Source organism: Amblyomma mixtum, chromosome 3, assembly GCF_055824585.1.
Source record: "Amblyomma mixtum isolate Tamu chromosome 3, ASM5582458v1, whole genome shotgun sequence".
NCBI lineage: Eukaryota > Metazoa > Arthropoda > Arachnida > Ixodida > Ixodidae > Amblyomma > Amblyomma mixtum.
In genome coordinates this window covers 100,958,485-100,980,870 of record NC_143014.1, presented here as the reverse complement: position 1 = coordinate 100,980,870, position 22,386 = coordinate 100,958,485, and the positions used below count along the sequence as shown (strand labels likewise).

At 51.2% G+C, this 22,386-nt stretch overlaps 1 protein-coding gene across 3 annotated transcripts in view; it reads right to left on the bottom strand.

Moving 5' to 3' along the window:
- Positions 1-22,386, bottom strand: part of kcc (solute carrier family 12 member kcc) — a 288,496-nt gene that overhangs the window by 98,767 nt on the left and 167,343 nt on the right. For all 3 annotated transcript variants that reach the window (XM_089580433.1, XM_089580432.1, XM_089580431.1), the window contains one exon: positions 662-744. In XM_089580433.1, the coding sequence (XP_089436559.1) occupies positions 662-744 (83 nt within the window). The remainder of the gene's footprint in view (positions 1-661; positions 745-22,386) is intronic.

Below are 22,386 nucleotides of genomic sequence, written 5' to 3'. Positions count from 1 at the left end.
GCTGCAAGGAAAAGCCAACTTCTCAACGAGAACTGCGCGGCCGCTTGTGCGCGAAAGGCCGCATGCGTTGACGCGAGGGCGGGGGTAGGAATCTCCAGTTAGTTTCGGTTTCAACTACTTAAGCACATATGGGACTAGGCTGGAGAACTGATGTTTGTAAATGAATAACTCCTACCCATGGGCACAGCGCGAGAGGCTGCGACGGTGGCCTAATTGTTTGAGACACCAGGGAATAAAGTTCCCCTGTTTTCGCCGGCGGTGGTTCGAAACCCGCTCGGGGATTAAGTTTTTCGCGCGGCTATGACAACGATACAACGCTTCTGTTGACTATCCTCCGGCCACTGGGCGAGGATTTTGCGCTGATCTATGCATCGCATCGGCAATAGTACATACCAGTACGTTTCCTACCCCTGCAGAAGGCTTCCTGCGGAACACTGCATATTCTTCGTTCTCATTTCGCGTAATTTCAAATTTTCTGCCGCAGAACTATATAGGGGCTTCAGTTATAAACACCAGCAAACTAAGCAACTTACATTCGCATAGGCGATTTCTGAGCCTTTTGACAATAGACCGTGCGGTCATTGGCGTAAAAGGGAAGCTGAATTAAGCGGTTAGCCCACATTTGCTTACCCGTGTGTACGCAGACAAAAAGTGAGCTTACATGGTAGAGGTAAAGGTTCCTTTCATAGCTTGACATGCCTCCATCTTGGATTATGGGGCGTTCGTCGCACTGCGCAGAGTCACCTGCAGAAAAAAACAGGAAGAAGGAAAATGCGCGTTAGTATGCAAATACACAATTCACGTCAAGGGCCTATACTCTGGCTCTTGTGCCGCCAACAAGCGGACGAAGAGTGCTTTACAGGGACAAACTTGAGCAAACTTTAATGAACAACTAGCACCCAGGGAGTATTACACGGAAAGGTTTAAGGGCCGTCGACAATGTGAAACGAGTGTAAGCGTTAGCTCTACGTGTAACGGGAGCCACATAACCCACTGCTCATGCGGCTGAGGGACGAAGGGGAACGGGGTTGCTTGGCACCCCAGCAATTTCGGTTTTGCCGTAGCGCTTCCAATAGCCGCAAGATCTCGGCAACGGCCTCGGGGATCGACAAAGAGGAAAACGCGACGTGTACACCTACAAGTAACAGAAAATCCCGCGCCTCGTTAATCCCCACGCATGAACGGACGCCTCGGCCCCAAGCAGCAAAGTTCGTTAAGTATTGATCTCGCCTTCTTTGGTCGGTCCCTAAGAACGATGGGCGAACATTTACCACGCATTCATCTTCGGGCTCGCTGGCCAGACAGACACAGCGCTACGATTTATTTATGCGCGAGGCTGGCGCAGCAACCTCACTGCGGCGGTCTCCGTGCTTGCGAACTTTCGCAGCACATGCAGTGCCGTATAAAATATCCTACACTGCAAGCTGAAGGAAAATACGAGGAAAAGATCCTCTGCAAGATAAGTCTCGGAATATGCTTATCTCTGAAATGTTCCACTTTAAGCGCCCTTCACGCACACTTCGCATAAAGTTCTAGTGCATCACGGTTCACAAAAATCATCCCATACAAAGCTAGCATTGCGGTTTCATTCTCCGCCGTAATAAGGCAGGAGGGGCGGCCAGCAGTGCACCAGGCGAATGAGTGAATGGCGATTGCAGACTCAAGGCTACATGGGAGACGCAAAACTGGGTCACTTGGCGCAGCGAGGCTGGCCGCTTCTCCCGCTCGCTAAGACAAACGAAAGGGGCACTCGTGCCGTTACGCGCACGCAGAAAGCACAGACAAGCGCTTTCCCCAGTACGTTTACTCCAACGAATGAGAAACGAAATAACAGCCGCAGGAGATAGACGCGCACATTCCCGTGACGATCTAGCGGTCAAGGGCGCGGAACCCGATGCAGAGACTAAGATTCAGCGTTTGACGGCCACTCAGTGCGGGCAAAAGGGACAGAATAAAGGCGGGGAAAAAAGACCGCGCCGGCGGGCACAAAAGGGGGGAAAAAAAATGCAGGAGAAAGCCTCGTGGCAGCGGTAATGGCGTCTTCGCTCGTTAAGCTCCATTAGCATGACTGGAGCGGTGCGCCCGCTAAACGACTCAGCGCCGTCGCGTCTGAGGCTGCCCCCGAGAAGCCCCGGAGGGCGGTGCGACCCTCGCAAGCAGAGCGGCACCGAGGGCTAATCCCCGGCGCGGCGACGACGATGCCGTCGCGCAAAGGGCCGCCGTGCATAGGCAGCAGAGCAGACAGTCGAGACTCGCGAAGCTCTCTCCAAGACTTAAACCAATGCTCGCTTTGCACAGCTAAGTGAATTCGCCGGGGCACCTCTTGGCCCGTGCGCCAGGGGCACCCCCTCCACACTCCTCCAACCCTTCCAAGTAGCGCGCCTGCAATGCACGCGCTCGCCGTACTTTCGCAAAAACTGCTGCGCGCTTCGAACGCCAATCCTATTCAGCGTAGTACTGCTGTTTTAAGAGCGCCGCGCAGATTTGGCCCCAGCTGGTGGTGCTGTCGAAGCCCGGCGTTGAGCAGCGCCGCAGGGTGCCGCAATAATCCTAAGTAGATGTCCCGAAGCGTCGCGAGCTGCTGATTGCGCTACTCGGAAACCCATTTTCGAGACCGAGTGCGCGCGCGACTTCAAACGCACCGCGGTCATCAAATTTTATGTCCGAGTTGCCCACGCGTTGCCCGTTTGTTGCCGACCGATGCATGCTAATGCTCTTCTGGTCATGCTAACGAAACACTCGGCGCAACCGAAGACACCGTCGATTAAAGCCAGAACCGTCTAATTGATCTGCGTAATATATTCTTTCGCTCTCTCTCTACTGGCACTCGGAACAATTTCTTGATTACCTCCGCACACAAAGTGAGAAGAAAAAAAAACTCGTTTCGTTATATCACGGGGAAAGAAGCAGCCGGATCCGCCAACGGGTACAAAGAGGAGAGCCTGAAATCGGTTCCAAATGAGCAGAAAACGCCGAATGCGGCACAGGCAATGGTTTACTGGGCACTTTTATTGAAGAAGCAAGTATTGCTCGGCTGAGACTGCAGTCTCAGCCGAACAATACTTCACAGACTGCAGTGCTGCGAAGAAAATAATAATAAGAAGAATACTTTATTACACTGCGGGTATCATCACCACTAACATATAATAGGCCTGCCAAAGCCGCATTGGGCTAGGAAAGAAAATACGAGCGAAAAGAAATATATTTAGAAATGAATTGTCTCGCATGCTCTGAACACCAACGCAGCCATACCTAGGTGTTCACAGGTCCAGATTTCTTAGACATCACTTCTAATCGCGAGAAAACTGGAATATTGTAAGATACCGTTATCAACATATTGATGGGAGTTGTTTGACCTTTCAAAGTGCAGTCAAAATCTTGATTTAAAGTTTGTCCTGCGCTTGCATCGAATAGTTGAGACTGCCATAGAAAATAAACGGGGTGCGTTTTTAACAGCAAATAGCATAAAACTAGAAACGTCCTCAGGAGGGACCTGCGGATGTGTTGACTATTATGGTGCAGTCTTAAGATATGCGCAAAAAATTGCGTCCATAAACAACTTCCCGTTGAAAAAAAATGCGCTTATCGAGAACTTCTGGGTATGCACTAAGTCAGTAACTGTCAGTTCGCATAATCAGCCGTCACATCTTGGCTCGACAGAGGCGTATCCGCTAGGCCGTGAAATTCGTCAGTTGTGTGAGTAAAGTAAATACACAGCGCAGGGCCAGCCCGTGACGTTGGAGCATCAAGGCACGGCTACTGGCACTCGCCCAAGGAAGCTTATTCTCATAATCAGGCTGCCGTCCGTCCTACTCCCTAACCCCCATTAATAACAGGCGCCGCTCGAAAGCGGCCATCTATATATTTATGTCTCCGTGCGCCGGGACCCTCATGGCTCGCTCCATGTCTGAGAATTTCACAGCGAAGCTTGCCACGAGCACAGTGGTTTGACAGGCGGCAGCCATGAGTATTCCTTCGTCGTCGCAAGGAAGGTGCCCATCTACACCCTCTGGTAGAATCTCGATCCTCCGCAGGACGCTTTGATTTTCGCAGACAAAGGAGTGACGACGACATCACAGTCCAGGAGCCTATCAAGGGGCGATGAAGAGAAAAATGGCGGTAAAAAAAAAAAAAACCACGCCATCCGAATTTAGGTTGGGCAGTACTCAAAGAATCCAAAGCACCATTTTTTGTGCGTGTACAGACAAATAAGATTAAATCGGATACAATAAAAATATCAAGAGAAGGAAGCCCAACAACCAGACAGCTGGCGGCAAGAGAGAAATGAAAGGAATGGGGCTGAGAATTCAAAACTGTTGATGTGCAAAGAGAATGCACAGCTGTTTCGAGAAAAGCCAATAAACTCTGCGCACCAAGAGGAGCTGGTTCTCGTCTCGGGTTTTCACGGGTGTCGACTGCTCGTATAATATATCTGGAAGGACGAACGGCTATTTCTCCAGACATCACGGAGCCACGGAAACGTTTTTGAGAGGATTTATTCCTCTCGAGTATAAAACTGCATCCGCTCCAGGTCAGCGTCAAAATGCTCCAGCGATATGACGCTGGCCACTGAAGGATAATGCGGTTCCTGTAAAAGACGCTCTCATTCAAAAACAAGCGGATTGCGCAGTAAAATGAGGCACTATTGGCTACCGCACCGCGCAAACTATAATTCAGCTTTCATAATGCTTTCATAATAAGGAAACTTCCCGTCGTGCTTAAGGCATAAACTTTCGGTGGTGCTGACTTTACGATGCGTAAGGAGCCCGACCGCTGAGGCCACTTTGGCCACAGAGCCACGATAACTTTCCCCGTACCATTTGCACGCGACCAAACGGCGGGCCCAAATAAGCTGTCATGAACAACGCCATATTCTCGTGCCGCAAGAGCTCTCCCGTGACATGCGCTTGACGCCGTGAACATACGGCACCCGTGGTAGCGTTTCGTACCACATTCGCTCATACGGACGTGTCGTCAGGAAGCCGACGGGGCCAGTGGGCGTGACTCGACGTACCGGTAGCGGCACCGTCGCCACGGCCCGGAGCACTGTGGCGCAACAGCGAACCCGCACGGCGCCCGCGGTGGGGGAACGGAGCCCGCCGGCGAGTCTCGAAGGGCGCAGCGACGCGCTCACTTGAAGGCGGCCTAGCCGCAGAGCAGGTGTGCTAGCGGGCTGAGCCTGATTGCGAAAGCGCTGGCCCGTGCGTGCGTCCACTGGACGACAACGGGCGAGGGAGCGAGGAAAAGGGAGAGGGCGCGCCGACAGGCTATCCTGTACAGCCGCCGCGCGAGCCGACATTAGTCCGCGAACGGTAGACAGACTTTGTATGGGGTGCTGTCCTTTTTCACGATGGTCACTGACCTTCAGAAAAAAGAACAGAGCGTGAAGAGTGTTACGCGACCACGCGCCGTGTTCCATCCTTTCTGGAAGAGCATCTCTTCAAATGTAATCGGCTGACTTTTCTGGTTCGGCCTACTAAAAGCCAAGTTCGCTGACCTGTGTTCTTCTCTATATACTTCGCGCATACAGTCGTAGACAGGCTTAGTTTTGTGCTTGAGGGGTACAGCGTACACGGAGGCGATATTGGATATGAAGGACTCTTCGCAGGAAAACAGTGCGTCGGTCTTACGACACTGCTTCTGGGAGCCCCTTTAACAACGCCTGCTATTCTAAGTGCTGAGGTGAGTCTCTTCTCATGGGAGCCATACGCCAGTCACGCTCTCGCATTCTGGCTGCCTCGATGGAAAAACAAACAAAAAAAAAATGATTCACGATACCGCGCTGGATGCGAATAGGAGACATCTCATGCTAGAACTGGCTCGACAGAGCACAACAGTGCGGAATGAAATCAAGCATCCTTGACGCAACCGCAAACCCATGCACGCATAGAGATGTGTTTGAGTAAATATGGCGGCGTTCAGGAAAAATGCAAAAATGACACCGGTTTCTGCCCAGTCAACCCGAAAAGAAAAGCGCAGTGTCCCCCTAAATGCGAATAGTGCGCGGAGAGGGAGCAAAAGAAAAAAAAAGAAAGGGACGGGGGGCAGCAAAAGCCGACTACCCGTATAACTTCCTTGTGCAACCCTGTTCCCGCCAAGACTTTGGAGCCAATACCGCGACAGCTCATTCTTTTCGGGGGTCTGCAGTGCAGACAGCGCACAAAGTCCTTCGCAGCCCTTCAGCGCAAAAGGGCGGCGCAAAGACGAGCCTCTTTTGAGAGCCGCGAGCGCGTCTACGCGGCCGACAGCAGGGAAAAGAACATCGCACAGTACGAGCGTGAAAAATGAATTCCGTTCCTTTTCAGGGAAGGAGGCCCCGACAGCGATAAAAATATGGCGCCGGTTCGCTCCCCGACGGCGCAATGGCTCGGCGGCCGCTTTATGACCGCCATCAGCGAGATCGTAACCTCCGAGGCGACGCCATCGCGGCCAGCGAACCAGGAGGCGCGAGCACGGGCCGCGTGCGGGACTCTGAGCAGCGGGATTCCCTCGCGTTGGCGCCAGGGGCCGCTCCCGATCGCCCCCTCCTCCGTCGAACTCAAAAAGTAGGGATGCATGGCCACAAAGACACGAACGTTTCCGCTCTGTACAGTTGCCCGCGCATGCAGGGGGCGCTGGAAGTCCTTCGCTGAGGTTGGTGGTCCTGATAAACCCCCCTGACACTGTAATGACAGGAACATACCTTTATTTTTATTTTTATATTTTTTGGCCGCTGGAGGTACTTGTGTTGTTTTACTTGAGATACTTAAGTTTTTTCTTCGCTTCTTATCGTGCTCTTGTTGCTGATTTCTCACTGTCCTCCAAGATTATTTTGGGAGCAAGAAAAAAATTATTTTTTTTTCTTAGTCCCAGAATAACTTTTCTCTTCCAAGAAGGCCGATTCGGGCTGGACAATATCATTTTTATTTCCGTTTATTTTTCCCGCACTACTTCATGTCTTCCAAGATGAGTCCTCTGTTTGATATACAAGCCTTTGAAAGGCTTACAAATATCGAAGAACGATTAAGCTGCCCTGCGCATGTGCACTCAGTAGGAATGACGAGCCGGCTCAGGCACGCGACGGAGCTAGTCTGCGACGACTGGCGTCAAAACATCGCTTCTCGAACTGGCCACCAATCGGCGAGCAAAAAGGGTACCGCTGCAGTGGCGACGCGCTCAGTGGACAAAGCCCTTCGTGAAGCCCAGGCCCGTGGACTCTTGGACAAGTGGGAGCCCACCCTTGAGGACCTTTTGTTCTTTTGTTAAAGTATGTTACCACCACCACCTTCACCCGGAGACCCAGTATGGGCAAAGAAAGGAGAGAGAGAAGTGTACAGTGTTGGGCCAGCTGGCGACACGTTCCAAAATAAGTTTAGCGCAACTAGACAGAACAGATAACAGCTAGCGGTGTGTGCTTCCCTGTCCGTCCTGTCTGGTTGCGCTAAACTAATTTCATAAAAGAGAGAGGACGACGGAGTGGACGTTTCTTTCGAGTAACCCGAGGGGACTGCAGCGATCCTCTGCAAACCGGGGAGTACAGATGGCGCAGATTGCCAGTAGCTACGCCGCTAAGCATTCGGTTTTCGACCACGAAGGCTGCATGTATGAGTATATTGACGGTCTCGGCTCCCCACTGGAGGGCATCGTCAAGACGCTGTGAGTCACCACGCAGCGTCAGCCGCTATACGAGCTGCTGGAAGCCTTCCACTGATATTTAAAAATAGGCTTTCTTAGATGCGAATATGGCTTTTGCGGCATAGTAATACCACTGTTGGCGGACATCAGAAAACACATGAATCCTGTTAACTAGTAAGATTAACTAATTTCTGATAGTCAACTTATTAACTATTACATCTAGGCACCTGGTTGCAATTGGAGATAGGTAGCAGGCCGTTTGTAACAGCAATATCAGTTTTTAGAATTCTGAAAGTGCGACCACTCTCGGCGTTGTCACTTAACAAAAAGCGCGCGTCTTCGGCGAGCGCAAAGCAACGCGCCTAGCACTACACTGCGGCGCACGAGTCACGTGACCTTCTGTCGGTCGTGTGAGGTGGAGAAGCCAGCGGCGACGAGTTCACGGCGCGGATAGGACAGAGAAGGCCACGTGGCACCTGGGCCACGGAGTAACGTGCACTGAGGGGCGTTGTTTCGCGCTCGCCCAAGACGCCCGCTTTTCGAAAGCGCGCGTATTTCGGCGCAAGATGGCCAAAGTTTGCTGAGCGAGAGCGCCAAGGGTAATCGTGTTTTCGAAATTCTAGAACATGATATGGCTATTGCTGACGGCCCGCTACAAATCTCTATTTGCAACAAGGCGCGTAATTGTAATAATTAATAAGTTAACTATCATTAATCAGTTAATCAGTTTATTACTGGATAGCATGAATATCCTTATTCTTATGTCCGCCGGACCCAGTATTACTATCCCGCCGAAGCCACCTGTACATCTCAAATAGCCTACCCTTAAAAATTAGCGGCGGGCTTCACCGAAACAACTTCCACATACCATTTGCGTCGGGGTTCCGAGCTTTGGTCATTATCCATTTTTGACGTAACCTGCCACCTAAAGCTGTACTTTAAGTCCTAACAGCTATAGCGCTGTAAAAAACATGCCCATATTCATAGCTTGCTTCCAATGACTGTTGACTGCTTCCATATACGTATCATAATGAGCCCCTCGTGTCCCTATCCTTGGCTGCTCAACAGCTTTACGTGGGCCTCGGTTCTGGCAGTTCTGATGGCGTAGGTAGCATCAGATAGCTCTCGCACAGCTGCTGCCCAGCCCCTTAGATCACGTGACACTTGCGGTAAGGCAGGACGTTTCACGCCCGCCGCTATGGTCGAGGGCGGCGCTGGCAAACTCTGAAGCTTATAAGGCTACCCGCAACACCAGTACTACAATACTAGTTCACTCGAAAGCCGGGGTCAGCAGCCGCCGTAGCTCAGTTGCATATACAGTACTGCACAGGACATGCGGAACTCGTAGGTTCGGGTCCCCCGGGCAAAATGCGGTTGTATTTCCTTCTACTTTCTGTTAAATTATCTACCATCCTGAAAATCAAGCTACTGGTCTTTCACTTTGATCAACACTACCATTAAAAAAAAAAAAAATCTAGCCACTTTGCTTTTCTTTTTTTAATGACTGTTGGCTTCGTTCATGTGTATAAGTCGTACGGGTGACTGCTATTCGCCTTCAAAGCAGACGCTCGCATTGCGTTTCCCACCACTCGTGTAAGCTTGCTGATCAAAACTGGCAATGGTACAAAAATACTGGCAGTGGAAAAACACTGCCGCAGTATGGAGTCACGTTTCTTTGCCGATTCGCGTAATGCGATCATATAAGCTTTTCCCTTCCCTTGCCCGTACTGGGTTCCCCCGATCCCGATTTCGCCTTTCCTTACAAGCACGCAAGCATTTGACTGATCGCTTCTCCGCTCCGGCCGTGTTGCTGGTACAGTCAAAATTATTGAAATTCCGTTCGGCAGGATGAAAAAATAATGACTGCTTCAAACGCATTCATAAATGTCCCCGCTCTTGCTGCTGTCGCTACGTGCCGCAACGCGGGGAGGGCAATCCTTTTCTTTTTGTTTCGCCTCTCGCTCCGAGCCGCAGCGTGCTCCAGGCGGCGTCCGGCGATCGCCGCCTAGGCTGTCCCCTCTGCAGCAGCTTCGAACACTCTCCGGCGCCCCCCGGCGACGCGTTTCGTCAGCGCTCGGTGCGCGGCGTACCCGACGCGGGCGACGCGTTTCGGGCCATTAATTCTCGAAGCAAAGATGTCACACGCGACGTGCGGCCAGTGGAACCGGCGCCGGAACCTGATTTATCGCCTCGCGAAACGCAAAAAATCTCGTATGGTGAAGGAGCGAGAGGACGGCGCCGACGTTAAATGCGCCCGCAAGTGCCGCTTTGTGAAGGAACGCGCCCACGCAGAAGCGGAGCAGGGAAAAAAAAAACTGAGCTGGCTTTCTTCGTTATTCTCTTCGCGAGAAAACATGCTTGCGGATCACGCATGTGCAATGAAAATCTTGGAAGTTATACGAGCAGAAAACCTGAACGCTCTAGAACGACCTGAACAAAGAAAAAACGGAATATGATTCTGCTATACGGGCGGCGCTGAGAACCACAGTAGTTAAATTTCTGGAGTGTCTGTAAATTTTAGGAACTATCTAAGGCCACGGAACATTTTACAAGACCGCCCCTCTTATCCCACTGCACGCACGCACGCAAAGCGAGAGAGAGCGAGACAAAGAGACCCGAGCCTAAGGTTAAAAAAAAAATGGCGGGACACTTAAGCTTCCTCGCCTGGCGTTCACAACCTGCCTATCGAATAGTGAGCAAACTGCCCGCCATGGCAGGTGGCAATTAAATTAATGATTGGCCGCTCGGGAAGAGCAACCTGGACCGCACAAGGCCCACCGCTGGGAGCACCTGCCATCGCAGGGCAGTGGCGCATCGCTTAACCGCTGCACCATTGCGCCAGGGATGGTATGAGGACTCCGAGGGATCTGTGAATGTAAAGCATACACTCTCAGAAAAAAACCGGCCCAGAGGGGAGTAAAGACAACTTTAGTCCTAAAAAGGGCTCTTTAGTCCCTAAATTTGCACACGACACACTCCTTGCCAAAAATGCGCGCCGTGCGCAAACTCAACGGACTAACTGCCGAGAAAGAGACTAACGGGAGGCGAATCGCAGCACAGCAGCACGCGAAAATTGCGCGAGAAGACTCTGACTGCAATAGTACTCGATTTTTGAAGCGCATGGATGTCGTCTAAGGCCAGTGAGGGCACTGCCGCTGCCTGTGACGAGGCGGATACCCTTTTCCGTGAGAAATAGGCTTCGTGCCACCGAAACGGCTGGCAGCTGTGCAAGTGCATAAACAATTACTACGAACTTCAATACGTGTCAAATGTGAGTTGTAAAAGTTAGGGTTGAGCAAGTACACGTAGTTTCATACCGTTGCCGTTGTTTACGAGCTTATGTGATGCTGTGTAAGTATCGGCGACACTTAGCAGTCAATTCCCTGTCACCGCTCTCCGCCGGTAACAAAAAACGAAGTGAACCATCGCCTTCTACCTTTGTTTTCAACAGGCTGTAATGTGCAGCTGCCAATTGCAAGGAAGAAGACCACCTTATACGCAAAAAAAGAAACGAAAAGAAAACCACTGTTGTGGTTGTGAAGTACCGGCCGTAATGTATACACAGTTCAGCACTTCTTTTTTGGCCAAAACGTGATTTAGACTGTTGTGCGTGCGCATTAAAGCTTACCGCAGGTTTTTTCAAAAGCATATGACACCAAAACCACCACACTGTGATAACAATTTGAGCGGTACAGACAGACCGTGTGTGTGTTTCGCATACAAGGCTTTTATTTTCTACCGTGGACTGTCCTCTGTGGTGGCGTAGTCATATCCGCGCTCGGCTCATAATCCAAAGGTTGTCGGTTCGAATCCTGGTGTTTGCATGTATGTTTATTTCTGTTTCCTTTATCGTTGTTATATGTGTGAAGTTCTGTCGGAAACTATCCCGCTATAAATTAAGCTGGAAATTACGCGTCGTTTGCATTTTTTCATTAAATGTCTGCTCCCGGGGACTAACGGTTGCACCCTTTCGAAGCGGACCAACAGTTACACCCTTTGCAGTTAGTCCCGAAAAGGACGATTGCCAGTGGCAGGTCAGTTAGTCCCCAAAAAGACTAACCTCTCGCCCCCTATTCCCCCCTTTTTTCTAAGAGTGTAGAATGACATTCTGCATATATGGGAATCAACCCACCACGCTATCGCGTCGTACTCTTAAGGCGGAGCTCAAGTGTCCCCTATTTTTGGTAACAACACGAACGCCGCCGTAGACGGCAACGCCGACGCCGGCTTTTTTGCAGAACGGGGCCCCTAAGCTGCCGAAAACCGGCATACATACAGGCACGCATGCAGTTGAGGCGAACTTTTAACATTCTGTAGCGACTGCCCGTAGTTCAAAGTGCTCTCGGTACGACATCAGTTGACTTCAGTTTACGCACGCTACAGAAATGCTGGTATTAATACTTCACACCAGTAAATATTAACGTCTCTATTTACCGAACAACGCTTCACTACCGGAATGGGCTGCTATCCACCGCTGCGGCGTGCTTTTCATTCATGACCACAACAAAAATCTGTTGGCATTAATCGCGTAAGGTCCAACGTTTAGCGACGTAGTGTGGTCCGTTACATTACCTAACGTAACCTTGTTTATTTCTTCTCGTGAGTACACCGAGTCGTGCTCTGCACGTTCTGACTTGCTTCGGGGCTTCCGTGCTGCTCTTGTTCAGCGTCCGAACCTAGAGGCTCGTGCCATTGCACAAACGCAGTGTGAACCACTAGCAATGCAGGCAGTGTCTTGCCCGAGCTGATGCAGAAAGGAAGCCGATGATTAAGGTGCAGGTGTACGAGTTATTAACGGCCGTAACACAAAAGTCGTCGAATTTCACGTTCGCTCCTCTCCCCGAGACGTCGCGGTCTTCTTCGGTGGTGTACACTTGGACGCCCGCCGAGCGGCGGCTCCCTTCCCTGATTGGGGAGCCCGACACGGAAGGGGCGACAAGCGAGAAACCAGCAAGCCGGTCGGAGCGCGAGCGGCGCCGCCAATGGCCCCGCGTCGCGCTCTGATCAATAACGAATTAGTCCGGCCGGTTTAATTGAGCTCGGTCGCCGGGAACGCGCCGCCGTGCGCGCAAATTAATAGGCGGCGCCGCAAGCATGCACCATACCGCCGCTGGCACGCACCACGCAAGCGACATGGGCAAGAGCAGACTGAGCCAAATGCGGCGTCGTGTACTTAGAAACGACGTGCGCGAAACTAAAAGCTCGCGTGGCCTACCGCGAACTTTCCTCGCTACGCTCGCAGTAACGGCACCGAGGGGGATGCACCACAAGTGACGAGCGTAGGAGAGAGGCTGAAGTCCGCGCTGATGATCTGAACCAACAGGCTGCCTTCTGCACAGCATCCGTTCAACGGTAGACACACCGCAACGCTGGGTCGCGTTTCAGAGCAGAGCAAAGTCGCGCCCCAGCGGTAACAATAGATGAAAACCCGGTTCAGCAACTGTCAGCACCATAATATCAGACGCCCCCCTGATGCGCCAAGCAAGTTTTGGAACCCGGAAATCCTCGGGTAGTTTAGTAACACAGAACCTGGCATGCATGCAGGAAATCCCCAGCTGGTCTACGAACGAAGAGACGTTGAGAAACTGCGCGCAGTATTCCTATGAGGCTTGCTCGCTGGGTCGAGAAATTTCTCCGCGGTGCTTATCGGGTTCAGCGCTGCCGGCAGTGAACGCGTTTTTTTTTTTTTCTTGGCATAACGACGAAGCTCGTTGCAGTACCGGAACCCCGCCTCAGCACGAATCACTGCAGCCTTTTGTTGCCCTTGTGCGGAAGTTTAACAGCACTCTAACAACGAAACTGGGTTAGAAAAGTGTCTCTTTACTTCTGTACGAATCTTCGCCATGCAGGGCGCATATCGTTTGCGCGCATATAATTTTTACTACGTGGGAGTTCGCTCACAGATAACTGCATTCAGGATACTGCGTTTGGGGCAATGCCGTAATCATCGGTATAGTCTTTTCTAGTAAGGCTACGTTAGCGGTAAAAGAAGAGCAGAAAAATAAGATAACCAGACGACCCTCGCCCACTGCCACCGTGCCCAGACTGCATCGTTTATTTAACGGCGCGGTCCTGGTACAGCCCCTGTGGCAACCAAGTTCGCAGGAAGCGCCGTGGCGCAATCATTCTCCCACTGGCTGGGCCTTGCTGATCTGTTACGCCAGCGAATGCGGGAGACGGCAGGGGGGAGAGCCCCCTCTAATTCGGTGCCGCGGCAGCGATTTCGCACGCAGTCTATTTCGCACACTCACAAAGAGAGAGAAAAAAAAACAAACAACGTTCGAATGTTCGAATTTTTTCAACCTCCATAGAGAAAGTTATCAAATACAGAAAAACGAGAAGCGCATCCATTTCAATAGAATTCCGCGGCTGTTGCCAGCAAAGGCGTCCTTTTTATCGAAAAGCTGACGATACTGACCGATTCGGTCGAGAGATGAAATACGGGACCTGCCTTTTCGATTAAATTAATTTGGTGCAATGCTTTCTACACACAGGCACTTGGCAAAGGTACACTCGGATATGTATTCCAGAGATAGGCAAAAATAGCCTGCCGGCAACCAAAAACGCTATAATTTCACTTGCAAGCCGCGTCCGGAATTTTGGTGACCTTTATTCTCTCTCCTTTTTTTTTCCTTTGCTCATCTTAGTTCAAGCGAGTGCGACAGTGCTCTATTGGCCCGAGTGGCATGGGAGATAGCTCGGATAAAGTCCTGATTACGGGCATTACCGATACTGCGGGTGGATCGATACCCGCGCCTCCCGGCGCCAGACTCGGCGCCGATTGCGTCGTCGCCCAGGCAGGGCATCCACCCCGTTTGAAGCAGACTGCCATTGCAACCCCCTTCGGCGGCTCTAACTGCGCGTTCTGCCCGCCTCAAAACGGCATGGCTGCAACGCCCTTCTTTCTGCAGATCGCCAGTGGAAGCGGATATCAATGATCTCCTCCACATCCGCCGCCTATACATCAAATCCATTCAACGCCACTACTATAAACGCGACCGGAGCTACAGAACTAGCATGTGATTTGTCATAATGCGAACGGAAAGCCCGAGTCACATGTCTTGCGTTTAGGCAGGTTCCACCAATCGGGAGGGCCAGAATCACGCATATTAATTAATTTATGCACCTGTGCGGGAGCTGACAGCGGTAGACTAAGATATAAACTGCAACCTCCAGTACACAGTACACAAGCATACGTCACCTAATATTGTGCGCCACCACGGGCTACAAGGAGTCATCGAAAGGATACTACACAACCTATATACGAGCCCAAACCTTGCTTACGTTGGAAAAGGTTAGGAATCACCGAACCCGCGGCGGCCTTGTAAGGAACAGCAGACCACTTCAGTCACCTCCCTTTAAAAAGGAAGGCTGTGCCTATAGATGCCGGGGCCAAGGAAGCACCGCATCAACCAGAGGCACTTGAGACGACAAACTGATGCGCGACTTAACGGACGTCCCGTGACAAGCAAGCCAGCGCAACTGCCAGGACGCTAGCGTGAAAATGCGCCACATCGTTTCTTTGAAGAACATGAAGCGAAGAGCTCGCCATGAACGCTAAAGCATTCCTCTGAATTTCTCACATCTCGTCATGGAGCTCGGCGATCACGCTCCTTTTTCAAAAGACACGGAATGAGTAAGCCGAGACGACGGAGTCCAGCCAGCCCACATGCCTCTCGAAAGTTGTGCACAACAGACTGTCTTTCTTCCGAATCACATTTCCGAGCGATGGATTATGTCCCTTCCTCGTGGTAAACGCTTGCCGAGAATCTCTGCGGTAGGTTTAGGAGCAGGACAAAATCGAAAGGGCGCTGGCACGTGGGCGCAGCAATGCCACATCATGCCTCGCAGTGAAAAACTGAAAAATCTGCCGAAGTCTGAATGACATCTCATATGCAAGTACAGCGCCAACATGCTATGTCCACACTGTACGCATGGACGAAAGAGTCGATCGACTGCACGGTGAAGCTGGAGCACAACAAAACGCACCCACGCACGCACGCACGCACGCACGCACGCACGCACGCATAGATTAAAGACATGAAAGGAAGGGAGCACAGACTTTTTCTGTTCGGTACTTTTTTTTTTTTCCAGCGCAAGTGCGAACTGTTTTCTTTACGCGGGAGCATCCTGTTTGATGCAAAATGAGGAGCGGAAACCAGAAGCGCTATGTTCCGTGTTTCAATTCTCACTCATTTTTTTTTTATTTCCTTCAGTATAAAGAGGCACGACGCATCATTTCGAACACGCACACTTCGTGTTTGCATAGTCGTTTTTCTCGTTCAGCGGAGGATGCGAAGCCACCACAAATCCTGCTCTCGAGGCGAAAATCCCGCGCACATCGGCCGCAGACAGACGCTCCACCGATGAGGTATGCGCATACTTGCCCAGGCTCGTACGCGGTGTGAAATCGCCCGAGTTCGCCCGCGGGCGCTGCCTACAAAACCACAGCGCCGTTCGGTCGCCGCACAACGACTCGGCCGGCGTGCGCCGCATAATTCACGCACAGCCGCGGCAGCCACGAAAAGCAAGCAGAGACGTTTCAGCTCGCGCCGGGGGCTGGCGTCGCAGGAAGCGCGCACCAGCCCGTTGCAATACTCAGCTTCATTTGTCCCCTTCACCCTACGGCTCGAGAAGGTTGGCATAGCGCATCAAAGTCAGGAGAGGAAGGAAGGACAACGGAGAGAAGTGTAACATTCTACCATGCACGGCCGCCGCGACGAGCGGCGACATCGCAGGGCGGTTTATGTGCTCAAGCTCTCGGAAACCACCCATCACGAACCCCCCCGACCCCAGGCGCGCCAGTTTCACGCGCTGCCAAAGCAAACGGGCCGGCCGCGGCACACAACGCATGCGATGCGACGCGGCGTTCGGGCCAACCAACGCAGCGGAGGCTAAGCCCGCCGACCGACCTCTCCGGTGGCAGCCGCGCTCTCCCTTCGCCGGGGCTCAGAGCTACGCGCGAGGCGCCAAGGTAAACACCGGGTAGCATCGCCCGTGCGGGGCGTTAAAGCTCGGCGCTCCAAGTGCAAGTCCGCTCGAGAGGAACGCGCGACAGGTCACCGGCACAGAGAAGGATGCGCCTCCCTGGTCTCGCAACGTCGCGCCGCCACGCTCTCGCCCTTCCTTGCGCGCTCAGCCTCCGCGCGTCCCTCTGCCGCTGTTTGGACACGGCCGAGGATCCGGGGGACTTCGCGGTAACGACAGACATGCAAAAAAGTTCTGGGAATTTCGTTCTTGTTCCAAGACAAACAAGTGCTTCGAGGAACTCTGCGGAAACGAGGAAAGAACTAATTTATGCGCCCCTCGGGTGACATGAGAAACGTTATAAGCCGAATATGATTAAGGCGATGCAACTCTGGTAACAAAGTTTGCTGCGGAGTTTTCACCTGACAAATAATTTCGGCTGCGTGCAGCCAAGTTAGGGCAAGGACATTGCAAGGTATACACAGTAAGCTGCTTATTCCTCCTTCGCTCTCAGGGTCTAATTGCTAGTACTCTCATACTGAACGCGCATATAAAGCAATATACATATTCTTTTAGGGGGTAAGGCTGTAAGAACTGCTCGTAAAAAACGTCCGCTATGCCAGACATAATGCATGCACCGTAAGAGTTATCGCAATCTTTCAACTGCCGTAGAAAGAACCCGGATACCGTGAGATTACCAATCAGTTCAGAGATAGAACTTTCGTTTAAAACTCAATTCTTTCTTTTTTGTTTTCCAGATATTACTATTACGAGGAGAAATAGGGGAGATTTGTGAACCGCGTTTACCTCTATGACCGTTTTTTCCCTTTAGCAAGTTCAGCGTAGCGTTAGTACGATTGATGTCGCCGTCCTCAATTCAATTCAAGAATCTTAATCTGATGGGTGACTCGAGGTCGCTGCGGATCGTCTGCAAACTGCATCTTTGTTCCTTTCCGCCGCCCAAAGTAGGTCACCTTTAAAGTCAACCTTTCCTTCACTCCACATCACATCATTCTTATAACAGCCCCCCAATCTTTTTGACAGAAGGACTGCTCGACGATAAACTGGATTTAGTGCAGAACAGCGGGGAATAATCAATGCTGCAGACGCCGCTAGCCCAAGCGATTTCGCAGACAAGAAAATCAGGCAACGTATGGAGAGGCTTTGAAGAGAACCACAGCTCTTCCTTGCCACATAACACGAACCTCGTAGGCTTGCAAATTGAATCACCGTAACTTTTCGGGGAGCTGCCTTTTTATAAGCGGCAGCTCTACCTTGCGCAAGGGAGCGCCGTCTATTTAAGTATGTTAGCATAGGGTTTGGAGGCCGCTGGTTCGTGTTTTTTTTTTTTCTTGTCATGTCAGCTACCATAATACCAGCGGTGTTCGATATTTAAGAGCTCTAACATCTTTACCAGTTGCTTTAATGTGTATAGAAAAAGGAAAGGAAAGAAACATAAATATGCTTCTGCCATGTCCTTCGTTATTCCTTGCCTTTAACAGAGCGCACAGTAAGTAGGCAGGTTCGCTCCGGCCATTAGAAAGCGGAGAATTGTTTTTATTTGCACACGGTCAATCCCGCGCCCGGTCAAAACAGCCAGTCTACAACACACGCAAAACAAGCAGAAAGTTCCTGGAGCGCTTTCTGGCGTATGACAATAGTGAAGATGGTAAGCGAAACGCAACTTTGAAACGTTGTCAACTTGCTATGCTTATTTGACACTATTTTTTGGACACGCGAAGCTGACGACAAGTATAGGCCGAAGCTGCTGCAGGCCGCAACACGAAGCCCTCGCTTCTAAGCATGCTGCCGGAAACGACGTCCATCATTTGCCAGGTGCGATGTACCTAAGCGATGCCTCAATTCAAAACAGCCGTATTTTACACAATTTATGACGGCTCAACAACAGTGCGGCAGATAAGCTACCAAACGACGACAACACTGAACGATAAGCCCTATGGCATTCGAAAGCCATTCTATACGGCCAAGAAAGATCGTGCACTCCAGCAATCCACGCTATGCGTTGAACAATTTCGGTTTTCATGGCGTGAAGAAACGCTCATCTCATAGAGCAATACACACAGGTGCGCAGTCTGTCAGACGCTGCGTGCTTCGCGTGCCTTTGGCCGAGCCATGATAGGTCGGGGAAAAGACACGCGGAGTACAGTGGCGCACCTTCTGGACGGAGAGCTTGAAAAACTGTCTATATCCCAACCCGCCCTGTCGTGGACTTGTCGCCACTGCCACATAACGCAAAATAACAAAACAAAAGCTAATCTGAGCAGATACGCGACGTGCGACAATACATCGCCATACACGCACCAGCAAACGCGGTGAAATTGTACGAGTGCTTGCTCCAGATCGCCTGTGAATCGCTTTTCGGAGACTGACATGGTGGACTCAAGGAAATCAAAGCAAAGTACGACCTAAAAACGCAGAATTATCCACCCACTCACTGGCCCCAAAATGACTACACTTTCGACGGCACGAGGGTCGAAATCATTACAGAGGAATACTGTCTCTGCCCTGAAACTGATCTAACACCATTACCCGCGCAGTGCCACGCAGTGCCACGCAGTGCCACGCAGCCATTCTTCATCAGTAACAACTTCAAAGGCATGCAGATGTCGTGTCAAGCCGAAGAACAATCGATTGGTCCCCTCAATCTAACTTCTCACGAAACAAATCCCTTTTGGTCCGCGTTGAAAAACGAAGCGCTCCTGGCAGATAGAAAGAGAGAAAAGGATGTGTCCGGCGGCACAGGCGGCACGGCCCAGGGATGGACCCTGTGCAGCCTGCGGAGGCTCGGGAGGGATTGTATATAGCCCGAATAAATCCCTCAAGCCTTCCCCAAAGTCAACTACTGCACCATGTGGCGCGCAGCGCGAAAAATCAACGCGTCGGTCGACTGATAACGAAGGGTATAGCGGTCGGAGTGCCTCCCCTCCAAAAGCAAACCGCCGTATGTACGTCGCACAGCTCACGGTGGCGAACAGGGTTCGGCGCGACCCCCATCTGCGGATGATGATGGAAGGCGCGCAACGGGCCGGTGTTGCGCTTCGCACACAGTAGTAGAAAACATTTATTCACAAAAAGGTAGATAAAGAGGTGAAAATACAGATTTTGGGTGGAGTCCTATGAGCCCTCCGACGCTGGAAAGAGGAGAGCCTAGGAAGCCCACAGCCCTGGAATCGACACTGTATGGCTGTCAGTAGAGAAAACCCTCTGCGCGCCTATACAGACAGCAGCGGCACCCTGCGAAAACCCCGCCGATGGGAGTTCGCAGCTGCGTGTATGAGGAACGCAGACAGACCTGCGACGCCGCTGCGCGATGCATTTTGTCGCCAGCTTCACTCCATGTGACACCGCAGCTGGCGCCCAGTTTCCGGAGCGCTCATTTGCTCGGCGCGAAAACGTCGTGAGCGCGCTGTGCACGCGCGCTAGTGATTTCACGGCGGCAGGAACGGGGAGCGAAGACCGCTATAAGCAGAGGCCGACCCCTTTGCAGGAGGGGCTGACTTGTATGTGTGCGAGGGACACTGTGAGCTAGGCGGTAGGCCACGGTGGAGGGCTCGGGATTAATTTTGATCACTTGGGGTTTCTTAACGTTCGCTGACATCGCACAGCACAGCAACGCTCATGTATAATTTACAGAGAAATGCGCCTACTGCGGTCGGAATCGAACCGGCGACCAACAGTTCACGGGAACAAGTCCACTTAAAAAAAAAAAAAAAACTCTTAAGGGACTCTCGGTGGGTCGTTTGAATGCGTTAGTAGCCAAACGTTCATTATATCCGAGCTTGACACACTGAAACTTGTTATATCCGAGGCAATAATACACTTAGGTTCGTTTATCCGACGTCAACAAACTGAGTTCGTTGCATCCAAGGCCCAGACTCGAAAGTTCATGATATCCGAAGTAACACACGAAAGATCGGTATATCCGAGGTTAACGCAATAAAGTTCGTAATATCCGAGGTTAGAACACACGAAAGGTCTTTATATCCGAGGTGGCGAACTAAGGTTCGTTATATCTGGGTACTAGTATACTAAGTTTGTTCGTAGCACGGTGGGCAGGTAGCCATCTGGCCAACGTGGCAGGTGGGCCAACTGCCACTGGCTACTGACAGACGGCGGTCGTCATTTCTGCTCGCGCCGACCCTTCTACGCGTTAAAAAAAAAAAAAAAAAGAAACTCAGAAAGAGCCCACACTATCCAACTCCACACGTTCTGCATGAAACATGGGCTAGCTCGAATTCTGGCAGCTACGGGGTAAGCCAAACGTGCAGTGAGCAGTGCTGACACGCAAAAACCGCTCCGGTTGCTTCGAGATGGCTATTTGGACGCGAAAATAAGCCACAGGACTAACTCGGAGAGAGTCAGTTTTCGACTAACCGTCCATCGAAATTGGTCACACGCATGCAAACGGAAACCTGCCAAGAGAATGACCAAATGTTTTTTAGGGGAATCCCCCAAGGTGGAGTAGATTTGTAATAAGGGAGTAATTACTCATTGACGTCCACCCGAGCGCAGCCATACGGCTACAAAGGAAAGCTATACAGCTTTCTCAGAAACTTCGTAGTTAAAGAAAAATTCGTCCTGGTCCGGGGATCGAACCCGGAACCACCGCTACACCGGAGCAGTCGCTCTACCAATTGAGCTAACCGGGACGGCAAGCTTATGGTAGGACGAGAGCGAATTGATCAATAACTCGAAGTGGGAACAGTGTTTGACCAAATGTTTTTTAGGGGAATCCCCCAAGGTGGAGTAGATTTGTAATAAGGGAGTAATTACTCATTGACGTCCACCCGAGCGCAGCCATACGGCTACAAAGGAAAGCTATACAGCTTTCTCAGAAACTTCGTAGTTAAAGAAAAATTCGTCCTGGTCCGGGGATCGAACCCGGAACCACCGCTACACCGGAGCAGTCGCTCTACCAATTGAGCTAACCGGGACGGCAAGCTTATGGTAGGACGAGAGCGAATTGATCAATAACTCGAAGTGGGAACAGTGTTTGACCAAATGTTTTTTAGGGGAATCCCCCAAGGTGGAGTAGATTTGTAATAAGGGAGTAATTACTCATTGACGTCCACCCGAGCGCAGCCATACGGCTACAAAGGAAAGCTATACAGCTTTCTCAGAAACTTCGTAGTTAAAGAAAAATTCGTCCTGGTCCGGGGATCGAACCCGGAACCACCGCTACACCGGAGCAGTCGCTCTACCAATTGAGCTAACCGGGACGGCAAGCTTATGGTAGGACGAGAGCGAATTGATCAATAACTCGAAGTGGGAACAGTGTTTGACCAAATGTTTTTTAGGGGAATCCCCCAAGGTGGAGTAGATTTGTAATAAGGGAGTAATTACTCATTGACGTCCACCCGAGCGCAGCCATACGGCTACAAAGGAAAGCTATACAGCTTTCTCAGAAACTTCGTAGTTAAAGAAAAATTCGTCCTGGTCCGGGGATCGAACCCGGAACCACCGCTACACCGGAGCAGTCGCTCTACCAATTGAGCTAACCGGGACGGCAAGCTTATGGTAGGACGAGAGCGAATTGATCAATAACTCGAAGTGGGAACAGTGTTTGACCAAATGTTTTTTAGGGGAATCCCCCAAGGTGGAGTAGATTTGTAATAAGGGAGTAATTACTCATTGACGTCCACCCGAGCGCAGCCATACGGCTACAAAGGAAAGCTATACAGCTTTCTCAGAAACTTCGTAGTTAAAGAAAAATTCGTCCTGGTCCGGGGATCGAACCCGGAACCACCGCTACACCGGAGCAGTCGCTCTACCAATTGAGCTAAC